The sequence below is a fragment of the Urocitellus parryii genome, chromosome 7, assembly GCF_045843805.1.
Source record: "Urocitellus parryii isolate mUroPar1 chromosome 7, mUroPar1.hap1, whole genome shotgun sequence".
Lineage (NCBI taxonomy): Eukaryota > Metazoa > Chordata > Mammalia > Rodentia > Sciuridae > Urocitellus > Urocitellus parryii.
In genome coordinates, this window is record NC_135537.1 from 22,577,912 (window position 1) to 22,591,235 (window position 13,324).

Below are 13,324 nucleotides of genomic sequence, written 5' to 3' on the forward strand. Positions count from 1 at the left end.
CATCTATTTTAGCAAATTCTGCCTGCTTAAAAGGCCTCCAAATCACCTAAAGGTTTTCTATTTAAGCAGTTGTCAGTGCTCCTGGATATAATAAAATCAAATGTGTTAGGAAATACATAATTTATAGCAGTTACGATTTTTTTTTTTTGGAGAGGAAAATTTGTAGGTTGGTTTTCTTGTGTGTGTGTGTGTGTGTGTGTGTGTGTGTGTGTAGATAATAAACATGGAAACTTAAACATCTTTAGCAGTTAACTTTAAATTGTGATTGTGTATTTGTACATTTAATTGCATCATACTTTTCCTAAGTTGAATTTTTATGAGACAAGTAGTGTTCTTTTGAATTTCTTTTTTTTAAGAGAGAGAGAGAGAGAGAGAGAGAGAGAGAGAGAGATTTTTTTTAATATTTATTTTTTAGTTTTTGGCAGGCACAACATCTTTGTTTGTATGTGGTGCTGAGGATTGAACCCGGGCTGCACGCATGCCAGGCGAGCGTGCTACCACTTGAGCCACATCCCCAGCCCACTTTTGAATTTCTTGAAACTGTGTTTCCCTTCTCCCTCTTTTCCCAACAATTATTAGTTGATTAACTTTAAAAATGTGGAGCATCAGTGATCATTAGGTTCAAGAAAATAATAATGAAATGTGTTCTTTCCAAATGAAATAATATAGAAGTGATATTGATTAAGCATACTGGAGCATTGTACCTAGTCCCATGTGTGTCATGGGCTAAATATCTTTTTTTTTCTCCTATTAAAGTTACTTAAATTTCTTTCACATCAAAACTTAGCAGCAGTGATTTAAATCCAATTTATTATTTGACTCAGCCAGTTATGAAATGGAACCCCTATCCCACTTGAGCCATAAAATGTGTTAATTTAAGACTAATGCAGTTTTCTGCTTTTTGAATTTACATTTTGGCAAAAACTACCTTCTTTGTTCAGTATTAGAAAAAATGATCTAGGCTTAACCAAATAAGAAAACTGCCAAGTTCACAGATCAGTCAAAAAAAAAAAAAAAAAAGAAGCCAGAATTAAATGAAAGTCTAGATATTGGCTTTACAGAATATGTTAAGGGGAGATTTTGTGGTATTTCATTTTCTTTGAGAATAAAATTTTTCTATAGTAATAGCTATTCTCTGACGATGATTGATGTGAGAAATTCATGCTATGGGCCTTACCTCTCAGAAGCTATAAAACTGGAGTAAAACCAACTATGAATTGTGTATCCTGTCTGACCCCTTCTTCAACTAGCCAGCAACTGGTGCAGTTTGGGCTTTGATTTTTATTTCAAAAAGAAATAAAAACAGGATCTTGGAATGGACCTTGCCCTTTCTTTTGAGATAATGATCTTTTAAAGGGAAATTATATACACATCCATATAGAATATTTTGAGTAAATCAGTTTAGTTGTATTCTTTATCATTTTTTAATTTAATTATTTTGTTTATTTTTATGTGGTGCTAAGGATCAAACCACTGCCTCATCACATGCTAGGCAAGTGCTCTGCCACTGAGCTATATATAGCCCATCCCAGTTTAATTCTATTCTTGACTTTTTTTTTAATGCAGATTTAAAAAATCTTGTTCTGACACTTTCTGGCATTAGTCTTTATAAGATTGTTATGAGAGATAACTCTAGGATAATTTTGTGTTAGGTGATTGACTTTTTTTTTCCTTTTTTCGGGGAGCGGGGGGGGGGGGCATTGTACCAGGGTTTGAACTCGGGCACTACACCACTGAGCCACATCTCCAGTTCTATTTTGTATTTAGAGACAGGGTCTCACTGAGTTGCTTAGTGCCTGGCTTTTGCTGAGGCTGGCTTTAAACTCGCAATGTTCCTGCTTCAGCCTTCCAAGTTGCTGGGATTACAGGGGTGCACCACTATTCCAGAATAGGTGATTGCTTTTTAAAATTTTTAAAAAAAAAATATTTTTAAATTTTGATTTGGTGCCGAGGATTGAACCACTTGCCAGGTGAGCACTCTACCATAGAGCCACAACCCCAGCCCAAGGTGATTGATTTTTAATGTTATAATTTACATTTTAGTAGGCTGAAAATCTCTGAGGAATGGATAGTAAACGTTCCAGTTAGTACCCCACATATCAGTATCCTGAATGTACTTGGCATATTTTAGTCACTTTTAAAATATTTATTGGATGGGCAAATGAATGGATAGTGAATGAGAATAGGTGCACTGTTTGTTGTAATAATAGCAGTTATTATGGTGGTAGTTAATATTTACTGAAGACTTCTTAGGCATTGTATGCAAGGTACTTTGGGTTTATTAGGTTTTAATCTGTGCAATAGTGCTAAGAGATAGATATTGTCTGCTTTATTCTATAGGAAGGAGGTGAGGCTAGGATAGATAAGGTATTCTTAAGCCACAGAGCTGTCACTCAGGCTTTATTTTGTATTCTGGTATCCAGTTTCTTAACTTTGCTACTAGTTTTTACTGTATTTATGGACCAGAGGGCACAGTTGTATAGATAGTCAGAAGATTTTATTTTTAAGCTTTTAGCTAAAGATTTTTCTTGTACTCAAACATTATTTTCACAAATAAATAAGAATTTCTAGAATTACTGTGTACTAGACAACAAAGGGAGGATAGTGCTTAGAGACTTGAATGCTAGGCTTTCAGCTGGGCTACTCCCTGGATGAATATTTTACTCTTTGTCTTAGCTGATAATTCAAAGGGATGCTCTACTGCAGAAATAAAATTGTTTTTACTCCTTATAAATTAAAAATTTAAAATAGTATTAGAGCTGGACTAGGGTTGTGGTTTAGTGGTAGAGCACTTGCCTAGTATGTGTGAGGCACTGGTTTCGATTCTCAGTACCACATAAAAATAAATTAATAAATAAAGTGAAAGTCCATCACCAATTTAAAAATTATTTAAAAAATAGTATTAGAGCTAAGGAAGTAATGGTCTTACCCTGTGGAGAGGAGTATGCCTGTCATCTCATAGAAATGCAGAAATATTAATCTCAGTTCTTCAGGAGGCTGTGGCAGGAGGATCTCAAGTTCTGGGCCAGCCTGGGCGCAACTTAATGAGACTGTCTAAAAAAAATACGAAAGGGCTGTGGGTATAGCTCAGTATAGAGCATCCCTGGGTTCAGTAATCAGTTACCCTCCCACACCCTCCCCCCAAATAAAGGTCAGAGAGAAAAACATGAGCTTGGTAGTAAAAACAATTTGATGTTCCCGTCTATTGATAATGGTGTATTTGAGAAACTTCATATTTGTGACATAAATTAAGATAAGAAAAAATTATTTACTTACTAATGTTGCAAGTTTTGTGGTTTTCAGTGTGTGGGTTATGGTTTGTGAATGCTGGTCTGCAAGATAAGCATAGGATTGAAATTGAGTCATTAGAAGCTTTCATAGCAGTTTCATACTGCTGTAATAGCCTAGTGTGACCGTTGCACACTGTTTCTTTAAAAATTTTTACTTTTCTAATAAATGATTTAAAACAAAATTAACTGAAGTATTGGTCTGTGATGGACTGGGGGAAAATAGCTTATTTACTGATAGCTTGGAAGCATTATTATAAATGATTTTTATACACTGTTTTAGTAATAGCTTCTTCCTGTAACTAGTGTAATAATATTTATAGAACCATATTAAAAATAAGTAGTTTCATGAGCCAGGTGTGGTACTTGCCTGCAATCTCAACAGTTTGGGATGTTAAGGCAGGAGGATCCTGAATTCATGGTGAGTCTTGGTAAACTTGGCCAGATCCTGTTACTAAATAAAAAAAGAAAAGGGCAATGTTAGAATGCTTCTGTGTTCAGTCCCCTGTACTACTGCCAAAAATAAAGCAAAACAAAACACACAAAACTGACTAAAGTAGTAGTATGGTCACTAAATACCACTAGATTTACTTAATTTTAGTTTTAGCATCTTAATTTGAGCCTTTTAAAAAAATCTGCGAACTATCTAAAAAGATGAACAAGTAGTTCAGTGCTTTGTTTGCTATAGCTATGCCACAGAGGTTGTACCCCTCAACATTCACAATGAATTCAGTTTTATAAAAGCAGATTAAAAATAACAGTATAGCTTTGACAGTTTTAACTCAAGTCTAATTATTTTAGTTGGTTTTTCAACCGATCTTTTTTATGTCTATTACAGAGACAATAGCAAACCTGCTGCTTTTCCTAATGGAGGTTTAATATAAATAATTTCATACAAAGTTGAATTGCTGTGTTGTTTAGAATTGGCACATTATATGCTTCTTCTGAACAGTTCTCTTGGCTTGTTGAAAACTGACTGCTACTAAGAGTTATCTTTTTTACATTGGTGGTATGTACAGTTACAGATTATGTGATAATTTGGAGATATATGTTCATTAACATCTGCAGTGGAATTGAAGAGCAACCACAGCAATAAGAGATTTGAATTCAGAGTTAACAGGTGTTGAAGAAGATGTTTGTTCACATGAACAAACAACAGATTTTTATTGCTGGTTTTAAATTTTTGTAACTTTTTAGTGTTAAGGATCTCTGGACATTTGAGGAATGCCAGGGAACTTTGTTTCCGTCCTCAGAAAAATGCCTTTAAATACATAGACACAAAATAATGTTGATGATTTTAAGAAATTCATAGATATCTTTAAGCTCACCCATGACCTTTAAGTGTGAATTTCTTTTTAGGGCTTTGACTCTTTGAGAAATAAACTTTTTGATGTAGAGTTAATGAGTATTTTGAACTTATTTTAAAGCATTTTTTTGGTGGGAGAAGGTAAATACTTGAATATCCAATTTCTTTGATAAACCAGTTTTACATCAGCAGCAGGTTTTTCTAGAAGCTGATTATTAGTTTCATTAAGCATTAAAATACTGTTTTTAGGTATCCTAATATAATTTAATATATTCTTGATTACCTAGTCTTATAAACTTGAGTGTGTATACATATGTATATGTTTGTATGTATGTATTATACATAATGTAGGGATATAGTAGTGATTCTTAACTTACATTCTTGGACCTTATAGCATTTTAGGGATCTTTGAACTCTGAGAGTAAAATTGGGAGTGGGTGCATATTTGAATTATTTCAGACTTTTTAAAGTCTTCATTTTTAAGTTAAAGTAATACATACAAATGTACAGTTTGATGAACGTAGGTGATTGTAAATAGCTGTGTAACTGCCACCACAGTACCTTTCTGCATTCAGTATCTTTCTTCTCATCTTAGCCCCAGGCTGCCGCAGTCTGGCTGGGCACAATTCAGGAGATACTTGTCAAAAGAAACGAACTTTATTTTCAGAACCAAACAAAACAGCTCCTCAGGAAAAACCCTCAGAGCCCAACTACCACCACCAGCTTCCCACAAGCCTCTCCCTCAACCACTAGCCTCACCACCTCCCACAATCCTCCTGCTCTTGAGGCCGATTGGCTGGGTCGCATGGGCGGAGCCAAAAAAGTCCCCCAATGAGCAGCTCCGTGGTCTGAAAGGGCAGGGAAACAGCCCAATGAGCATCACCGCAGAGGAGCCAATCAGCTAGATGTTGCTGGGGCCGCTGTGAGCCAATCATCAGCTGGCAGTCTGAAAGAGCCGGAAAAGGCTCAATGAGCATCTCCAATGAGCATCACCACAGAGGAGCCAGTCAACTAGATGTTGGTGGGGCCACTGTGAGTCAATCATCAGCCGGCAGCTGGAAGTTTGCTGGCAGCTGGAAGTTTGCTGGGGCCCCTTCGGCTGTGGCTCTCAACACCAGGCAACCACTTATATCCACTTTCTGTCATTATTGTTTTGCCTTTTCTTTTTTTTTTTTATATTTTTTAGTTGTACATGGACACAATATCTTTATTTTGCTTATTTATTTTTACGTGGTGCTGAGTATTTGAACCCAGTGCCTCACATGTGAGAGGCAAGCTCTCTGCCACTGAGCCACAATCCCAGCCCTGTTTTGCCTTTTCTAGAATTCCTTATAATGAGATCATATAGTACATAACATTTTGTTTGACCCCCTTTTTTGCTAAGTAGTGTTCTCTAGAATGGATAAGCCAAAATTTGTTTATAGTTCTGCATTTGGTGAACTTTTGGGTTGCTTCTGGTTTTAGGCTACTGTGAGTAATGCTGTTAGGAACATTTGTAAACATGGCTTTATGTGGGTATATATTTTTATTTCTCTTGGGCAGATTCTTAGGAGGAGGTGTTTGTCTCATGTGATAAGTTTATATTTAACTATAAGGTACTGTACAATTGCTATTTTCTACCTTCTCACCAACAGTTTCTATAGAGTTCAAGCTTTTGAGAAAGGTGTTAGTTCTGGAACCTTTTTGAAAAGATTTTAGTTTCCCCTTACTCAAGACGAATTCAAGACTCATCGGGCCCAGGCCCAGAGATTGGGGTACAACTCATTCCTTGGCTCTTGTGGATTGTAAGTGGACTTGCCTTTGGACATTGCTGCATTTAACTTGCAGGGTTTACATGTTCTGATTGTATTTCCTTTTCTAGCTTGGCTATGTAGTTAAACTTTTAAAACACAATTTCTCCAACATTTCTACATGTATGTAGGGGTAGAGTAGGTTTGAGGTACTTCACACTGGCATATTATTAGGCCTGAAATTCTCAGATTCATTTTAAAATAGTTTCCTTTTTACTTCTGAACCTTACCAGAGTTATTATCTTTTAGAAGAATGTTAAATGTTATCTTCATAGGTGTGTTTAGCAGGGAAAGATTAACCTTGACACCAGTCTTAGAAATATTGCTAATTAAAAGCCATACTAAATTTTCTTGAAAGGATTTCATGAATATATTGTTTCATAACTCACTAATAAAATTATATGAAATTGATAATTATGAATTTATAATGTTATCTTAAGATATGACTGCTTCTGCCAACAGATTAGGTTTATTATTATCTATTGGTGCTTTTAGAAAAACATGAAGGAGTGCCATCCTTGTCCCAGTCCTTATCCATCTCTAGGTCTTTTTGTTTCCAGAAAATAACAACTTGTGTACTTTATGGAAAGTAAATTAATATTTAATTCTATTTAAACAATTTATAATTCATAGTTGTTAAGTAATCTCTGCATCCAGCTCTTCACAGTGCTGACTGCTTGTTCTCTTTTGGGGTTTCATGACTAAGAGGTCTCTTTTTTTTTTTTTTCAAAAGAGAGAGAGAATTTTATTTTTAATATTTATTTTTTACTTTTCGGCGGACACAACATCTTTGTTTGTATGTGGTGCTGAGGATCGAACCCGGGCCGCACGCATGCCAGGCGAGCGCGCTACCGCTTGAGCCACATCCCCAGCCCACTAAGAGGTCTTTTCCTGGATCCCCTAATTAAGGCTACTTCTCTGTCCCTCCTCACCTCCTCATTACATTCTCTCCTTTCTTTTCTTCCTAGTACTTTTCACAACTGTAATCACATCAGTTTTCTTTATTGTCATTTTAGAAGTTCTTTTTTTTTCAAATTTGAATAATGTATTTTATTTAACCCTATATAACCAAAATAGTATCTTGTCAACATGTAACCAAATAAAAGTATTAAGGTGATACTTTGCAATTTTTAAAAAATTTAATATATTTTTCGGGGCTGGGGATGTGGCTCAAGCAGTAATGCGCTTGCCTGGCATGCGTGCGGCCTGGGTTCGATCCTCAGCACCGCATACAAACAAAGATGTTGTGTCCGCCAAGAACTAAAAAATAAATATTAAAAAATTCTCTCTCTCACTCTCTCATTCTTTAAAAAAAATTAATATATTTTTTATTCTAATTAGTTTTACATGACAGTAGAATGCATTTTGACCCATCATTTGTACAGGGAGTATAACTTCTCATTCATCTGGTTGTATATGATGTGGAGTTACACAGGTCATATAATCATATATGCACATAGTATAATAATGTCTGATTCATTCTACTATCATTCCTATTCCAGTGCCCTCTCCTCTGTCTAGTCCAAGAATAGAAGTTCTTAAAGTGTGGGCATTTTGGACATTATCTTAAAGAATTTCCAATGTTCAGACTATTTTAATAATAATATATAAGCATTTTTTGCCAATTTTACTTTCATTCTTTTTCCAGTGTTTAATGGAGGTTTGTGACATCAAAAAGATGAAATGCAAAAACAGATGATACCTGTTTTCTATTAAGCCATACATTAAAAAGATATACAAAACTGTAAAACATTGGGATTCTTCTGATTAATTTTTTAAATTTAATTTTTATGAAACTTTGAACTCAGTTTTTTATCCTGATTATTTTTGTTTTGAAAAATAGTTATTTTCATTAAAATATAGTGTATTAATATGTAATATGTTTGCTTTTATTTTTAAGAACTATTTTGAACATTTTTCAGTTTGAGTTTCTTTTTGGGGGGGGCGGTATTGCATTGAACCTAGGGGTACTTAACTATTGAGCCATCTCCCTTCCCCTTTTTATTTTATAATTTGAGACAGGGTCTCACTAAGTAAGTAGCTTAGGTCCTCAATAAGTTGCTGAGGCTGGCTTTGAACTTGTGATGCTCCTGCCTCAGCCTCCTGAGTTGCTAGGGCTACAATTCCGTTTGAATTTAATTATTGATATAAAAGTTCCTTGGGATCCATAATGATTTTTAATTTTTAGGGACTGTGGTATAATATTTGTTGGTACCTGTCACAGAGCTAAAGTCTTTAGAATTTCTTGAGTGATAAGGAGTGTCTTTTGAGCCCCCTCAGTCTATTTTACTGGGGTGACTTAGAATGCACTTGGCACCAGAAAGACCAAGTGATTAGAGGATTAGAATTTTTGAGTCTCACTGACCTCTGGGAGGGTAGGTAGGGTAGAGATTAAATCCGTTAAAGTCTGTAAAAATTCTTGAATCATGTTTGATGAGCCTTTGGTTTCTGAATACTTGGAGGAGCCAGGTCCAGAGACTGGATTCATATACCTTGTCCTATGCATTTTTTCATCTTACTGTTCATGTTCATCTATATCCTTTATAAAGCCCTTTATAATAAACCAAGAAATGTTAAGCAGCTTGTTTACCTGAGTTTGGTGAGCTGTTGGAGCAAATTGTAAAATCCAGCCAGATGGTTGTGGGAACCCCTGATTTATAGTGGTTGGAAGGAAGTTGAACAGAAGCCTTGTGATTCTGTGCCAAAAGTTTCGAACTCTTTCTGTAGTTACTGTTTATTAGTGACATCATATTTGATAGAAGTTATTATAGTTATCAAACAGCAAAATCTGCATTTTGGTGACAGTACAATTGTTTATTATGATAGTGAAAGGTTTTGGTTTCTATAGGGAGGTCTTAGAGATTTTGCTAAATCTTCCATTTAGGAAGGATAAAAGATTTTACTTACCCTTCTTAATTCTTCAAATTTTAGTTTTATTTGAGTTCTTGTGTAATTAATTTATTTGGATATTTTAGATTGACATTTATATTTTATCCTGGATTATTGAGAATATTTCTTAGAATTTAAATCTTTGGCCTGGGGATATAGCTCAGTTGGTAGAGTACTTGCCTCTCCATGCATGAGGCCCTGGGTTCTATCCCCAGCACCACACACACACACACAAACAAACAAACAAAAAAAAGGAATCCTTTGTTGCTTTTAGACTTTGAAACAGTTTTCTTTCTTTCATATTTTAAACAGTGGTATTGTGTTCATTAGAGATTACTAATGGTCTTCTTTGCTTTTTCAAATAGTCTATACTGAATAATAAACAATAGTACAAAAAAGTTCCCTTTAGGGCAGTTTCAGTCAACAAGACATCTGTTTACTATCTTGCAGGTTGAGATTCTTGGCCCAATTTGAGATCATGCAAACCTCACAAATCTTTGAGATAGTTCTAGAGACAACTGACTATTCAAAAATCCATACTTACTATGCAGGGCAAATCAAGTAGTTTTAAGCATTCGGATCCAGAATGTGACAAAGTTTCAGAAAATGTAGGATTTAGTACTTGAGGTTTCTACTGGCCAGTTTACTTCTGTCTCTTGAAGCATAATTTATTGAAGAATCCTCATTTACCCATTGATTTATAGGGTAAAGAAACCTCATCAGTGCTAGTTCATGAGTCTTAACTGTTGGATCAGGCCATAAAACCTAAGACTTACTGTGGTACAAGAAGACTTGGTATGCTTCTAATATGGATTGCTGGTTATTACCTTCCTTCTCATTTCTGTACTGTAGAGAATGTTCCAGTTAGGGCTGAATTTCCTTATTATGGTTGATATTTATTGCTTTTAAAAATGTTCACTCTTGTTCTGTATTTCTCAATGTTCTCACTTTTATCAATGAAGACTCTTAAAACAGAGGAACGAAAACTTGTCGTTTAATCAGTAGTGTACCTTGAGATCCCCTGAGGTGTTACAATAAAACAAAATAAAAACCAAGGAAGGCTGCGCCATACTAGTTCATTAAAGTTAGAATGATGTAGGAAGTTAGAATTACTTGGAGAATCTAAAACAAAACAGAAATAAATAAAATATAAGAACCCAACTCAGATAATTAACCCTGAGTTCCAGGAGTGGGTTAATTATAAAGGTCCCCAGATGTCTCTAATATGTATACAGAATGAGGCTCTCTTTTTATTTTTTTATTTATCTAAAAAAGCTTTTCAGGTTATTTTATTAAGCGAAGAACCAAGTGATGGCGAGCTCCTGAGTGTGTAGGATCATTTGTGACACTATAAACAAAATATATCATGGAAGTATGTTTTTGTTTTGGAGAACAATTGCTCTTTCCCTGTATCCACTTTTAAAAGTAAGAGCAGGGAGCATGACATCAATAAATAAGATGAATTTTAAAAATGCATCAACACTGTTTATGAACAGAGGCATATGGTTCGTTGGAGGGAGAGGAAATGAGACGGGTGAGCCTGAGAACAGGATTTTTGTGGGAGAACATTGCTATCTTGTGGCTTGTGAGGATAGCATTTGTTGCTAAAGATTAAAAACTGCATTTTATTTTGGAAATACTGGCAGTCTATTTTTGATGCTATTTTACTTTCAGTGACCAGGGCACAGCAGTATGACCATGAGCACCATTCCCTCTTGGCCACTAGTCCCACACTGAGCTTTTCCTATTCCATGCATGAATCCCTTCTGCAGCCCTGGTTACAAGGACTTTACAGAGCTGTTGACACTGCATCTTATGTGTTTCAACTTTGTTATAAACATGTTTGAAGCAGTTGAAGTTAATAGCAATTGTGAAGGTAACTAAAAATTCCTGGGAGTCAGAAGTTAAATCTCACTTCTTGAATTTAATAATTGTGTGTCAAATTATCTCTTTTCCTTATACAAAATAAGAAAATAACTGACTTCATAGGATGATTGTGAGGATTAAATGAGTCATTAATTGCATGTAAGACACTTAGTGGAGTGCTTGACATATCATAAATGATCAATAAATTTTTATCATTTATTCCTTGAGTAAAATATATTTTGAATATCTTTCCTGCGTCAGTACCTATTTTAGGTTTGAAGATATGGTGTTAAGTAAAACATCCTTCATTTTTATGAAAACATTTTTAAAAGTGGAGACAATGAGCAGAACATGGATTCTGTTTCACTTATAGATACCACTAATGTATGTTATTTAAAAATATATACATTTGCCAGACATGGTGGTGCTTATCTGTAATCCCAGTGACTTAGAAGGCTGAGACAGGAGCATCACAAGTTTGAGGCCAGGCTTAGCAAAGCAACTTAGTGAGATCCTATCTCAAAATAAAAGGTAAAAAGGCTCGAAGATGTGATTTTGAGGTTAAATCCCAGCACTAAAAACAAACAGTCAAAAACACATTTAAATACACATATGGCAAATTCCTGGCTATCTCTGTAGACTAACAAAAATATACATATATATGTTAATTAATTACTTCTAAGTAGGAATTTCTTTTGTACTTCACATCTAAATGACACTAGTCCCAACATTTTTACTACCTTATTTTTTGAAATAAAGATTCCAGAGCTTAATATGTATATAGGAAAGTAGGAAGACTACAAAATGTCAACATGAATGAGCAAGCTTAGTTTTGATAAACATGTTTTTTTTCCCTGATTGTTTTATTTCTTCAGATTATAAAATGGCAAGATCATGAATATTAGAGTTGCATCAGTTCTTTTTGGTAATTGCCTCTTTCCTGAAGACTTTATTTTGGACAGTCTTGAGTGCTGAGAAAATTTATTCTTAAATTTGAAATATTTTTTCTTGAAACTAACACAGTGGTCTTTAGGTTTGTTTTTCAAAGGGAGAATAAACCTAGTATCTTGATAACCCACCGCTGTTTGGAAGGTGGTTTGTGAGTGTCTTTTGCTTAGAGAGATTTGAACTTCGTCCTCATCACAGGGCTTTAAGTTTTCTCTTACCATTATCCCTTTCTGGGTTCTCTTACTCACATTGTTATGTTTAGATAATCAAACCTGTGCTTTTTCCCATCTCAGCTGGGTACTGTTATTGGTAATTTTTTTCTTTGGTCATTGTAAAGAACTGATAACAGTTTACTGATGTTGGAAAGAGTGAAATAATGATGTCTTTTTATGAACTGCAATAACTTGTTTTAATATATATTAATTTTCAACTTTATATTCTTTATAAAAGAAAATAAGGTTATTTTGATCTGGCTTCTTTGTGAAACCATGCTGGATTCTAGTCATTACAAGTCCCTCTGTATATGTAGAAACCAGCTCTTTAGGAATCAGTTCTGGAATTTGTCTGAAGATCTACATTAAGCCCATGTGTTCTATCATCTCTGTTTACTTTGATTTTAACAGGCTTAGTGACCTCATTAATATAATTAAGTATCTAGGAACTTTATATGAGCTTTATTACTTATGTAAGGTTAAAGAAATGCTAAGACATTTGTTTAGTCCTGTTATGTATGTAGTTTTGTGGCTTTGCAAACACAGATTTTTTTTAAGAGGGGAAAAAAAGAAATGTAAACTAGGGATGGTTTTTAAATTCCCTTCTGTATTTTCTTTTAGGTAGTATTAAAGATAATAAAACATTATCAAGAAGAAGGACAAGGAACTGAGGTTGTTCAAGGAGTGCTTTTGGGCCTAGTTGTAGAAGATCGGCTTGAAATTACCAACTGCTTTCCTTTCCCCCAGCACACAGAGGATGATGCTGAGTTTGATGAAGGTAAAGATGTTCATTTCAAGTTTGTGTCTTTGCAGTTTGTACAAATGCTTGTTAATACATTTCTCAGTGTAAACTTTGATTATCCATTGTTGAGAAAGTCAAGTGAACCTAAATCACTTGATTTGAATTTCTTGGAAAAATTATACAAATTCTGGGAAATGAAATTTAAATAAAAATATTGATTACTTTTGCCTTTCTTAATTGGAGTTTGTGATTCTCATTTGTAATATAGTAATCTCCATCTCATT

The 13,324-nt window shown here is 34.7% G+C and overlaps 1 protein-coding gene across 1 annotated transcript in view; it reads left to right on the top strand.

Annotated features, from left to right (window-relative positions):
* Positions 1 to 13,324, top strand: part of Eif3h (eukaryotic translation initiation factor 3 subunit H) — a 90,429-nt gene that overhangs the window by 8,384 nt on the left and 68,721 nt on the right. Inside the window, exon 2 of the mRNA XM_026393876.2 lies at positions 12,920 to 13,076. Coding sequence (XP_026249661.1) covers positions 12,920 to 13,076 — 157 coding nt within the window. The remainder of the gene's footprint in view (positions 1 to 12,919; positions 13,077 to 13,324) is intronic.